At 62.2% G+C, this 746-nt stretch overlaps 1 protein-coding gene across 1 annotated transcript in view; it reads left to right on the forward strand.

Moving 5' to 3' along the window:
• The window catches only part of LOC104527966 (uncharacterized), a 2,537-nt gene extending 2,027 nt beyond the window's left edge, over positions 1-510 (forward strand). Inside the window, exon 4 of the mRNA XM_010171830.1 lies at positions 93-510. Coding sequence (XP_010170132.1) covers positions 93-510 — 418 coding nt within the window. The remainder of the gene's footprint in view (positions 1-92) is intronic.
• Positions 511-746: the final 236 nt, after the last annotated feature.

Below are 746 nucleotides of genomic sequence, written 5' to 3' on the forward strand. Positions count from 1 at the left end.
GAGAGGTAGGAGCTGGGGGAGCAGCCGGGTTGGAAGGAACAAGCGGTGACAACAACCTTCCCCCACAGCCTTCGGGACTCCCTGTTCTGCAGCTCCCTGGCGTTGGATGGTCCCCTGATGTCACCATCCCTCCTCCTGCCCAAGGACCCCTTGGCACCCACCTGGCACAGTGGTGACTTCAAGCCCAGCAACTTCAGCAGCACCTTCACTGGATCGCTCCTCACCAGCAAAGTCTTCCCCCCGCTGGAGGCTGCCCTGGGCACCGACAGCAGCTCCAGCACCAAGAGCCCCCATGGCTGCGGTTGGGGGAGTGGGGTGGGTATCTGGGCACCTTGGCACAGCAGCTCCTCTCCAGATTCCAAACCTCCTCCTGGCAATCCCGCAGCAGCCAAGTGGGTGACCGAACCCCTCAACCTGCAGGATGGGGCCCTTCGCCAGCCCCATGGCCCTGATGGCACCTGGGGATGCTGCAGCAGCACTGGGAGAGGAGAGCTCGTCCTCCAGCACTGAGGCTTCTTGACATTTGGGGTTTGGGGATTTTTCTTTTCTCTTTTGTTTTTGTTCTCCTGGCTCTCTGGAGCAGAATAACTCTGTGAGCCCCAAGAGCTGCGGGTGGTGGTGGTGCCGCTGCTCCAGGGGACAGGAGTTTGGGGTCCAGGAGGACGCTCGGGGTGGGTCAGCGTGTGAGGCGAGATGCTGAGCAGCAGCGGCGCTGGGAGCTGTGCTGTGCTGAGGCCAAGGGGACT

Source organism: Antrostomus carolinensis, unplaced genomic scaffold (genome assembly GCF_000700745.2).
Source record: "Antrostomus carolinensis isolate BGI_N321 unplaced genomic scaffold, ASM70074v2 scaffold42600, whole genome shotgun sequence".
Lineage (NCBI taxonomy): Eukaryota > Metazoa > Chordata > Aves > Caprimulgiformes > Caprimulgidae > Antrostomus > Antrostomus carolinensis.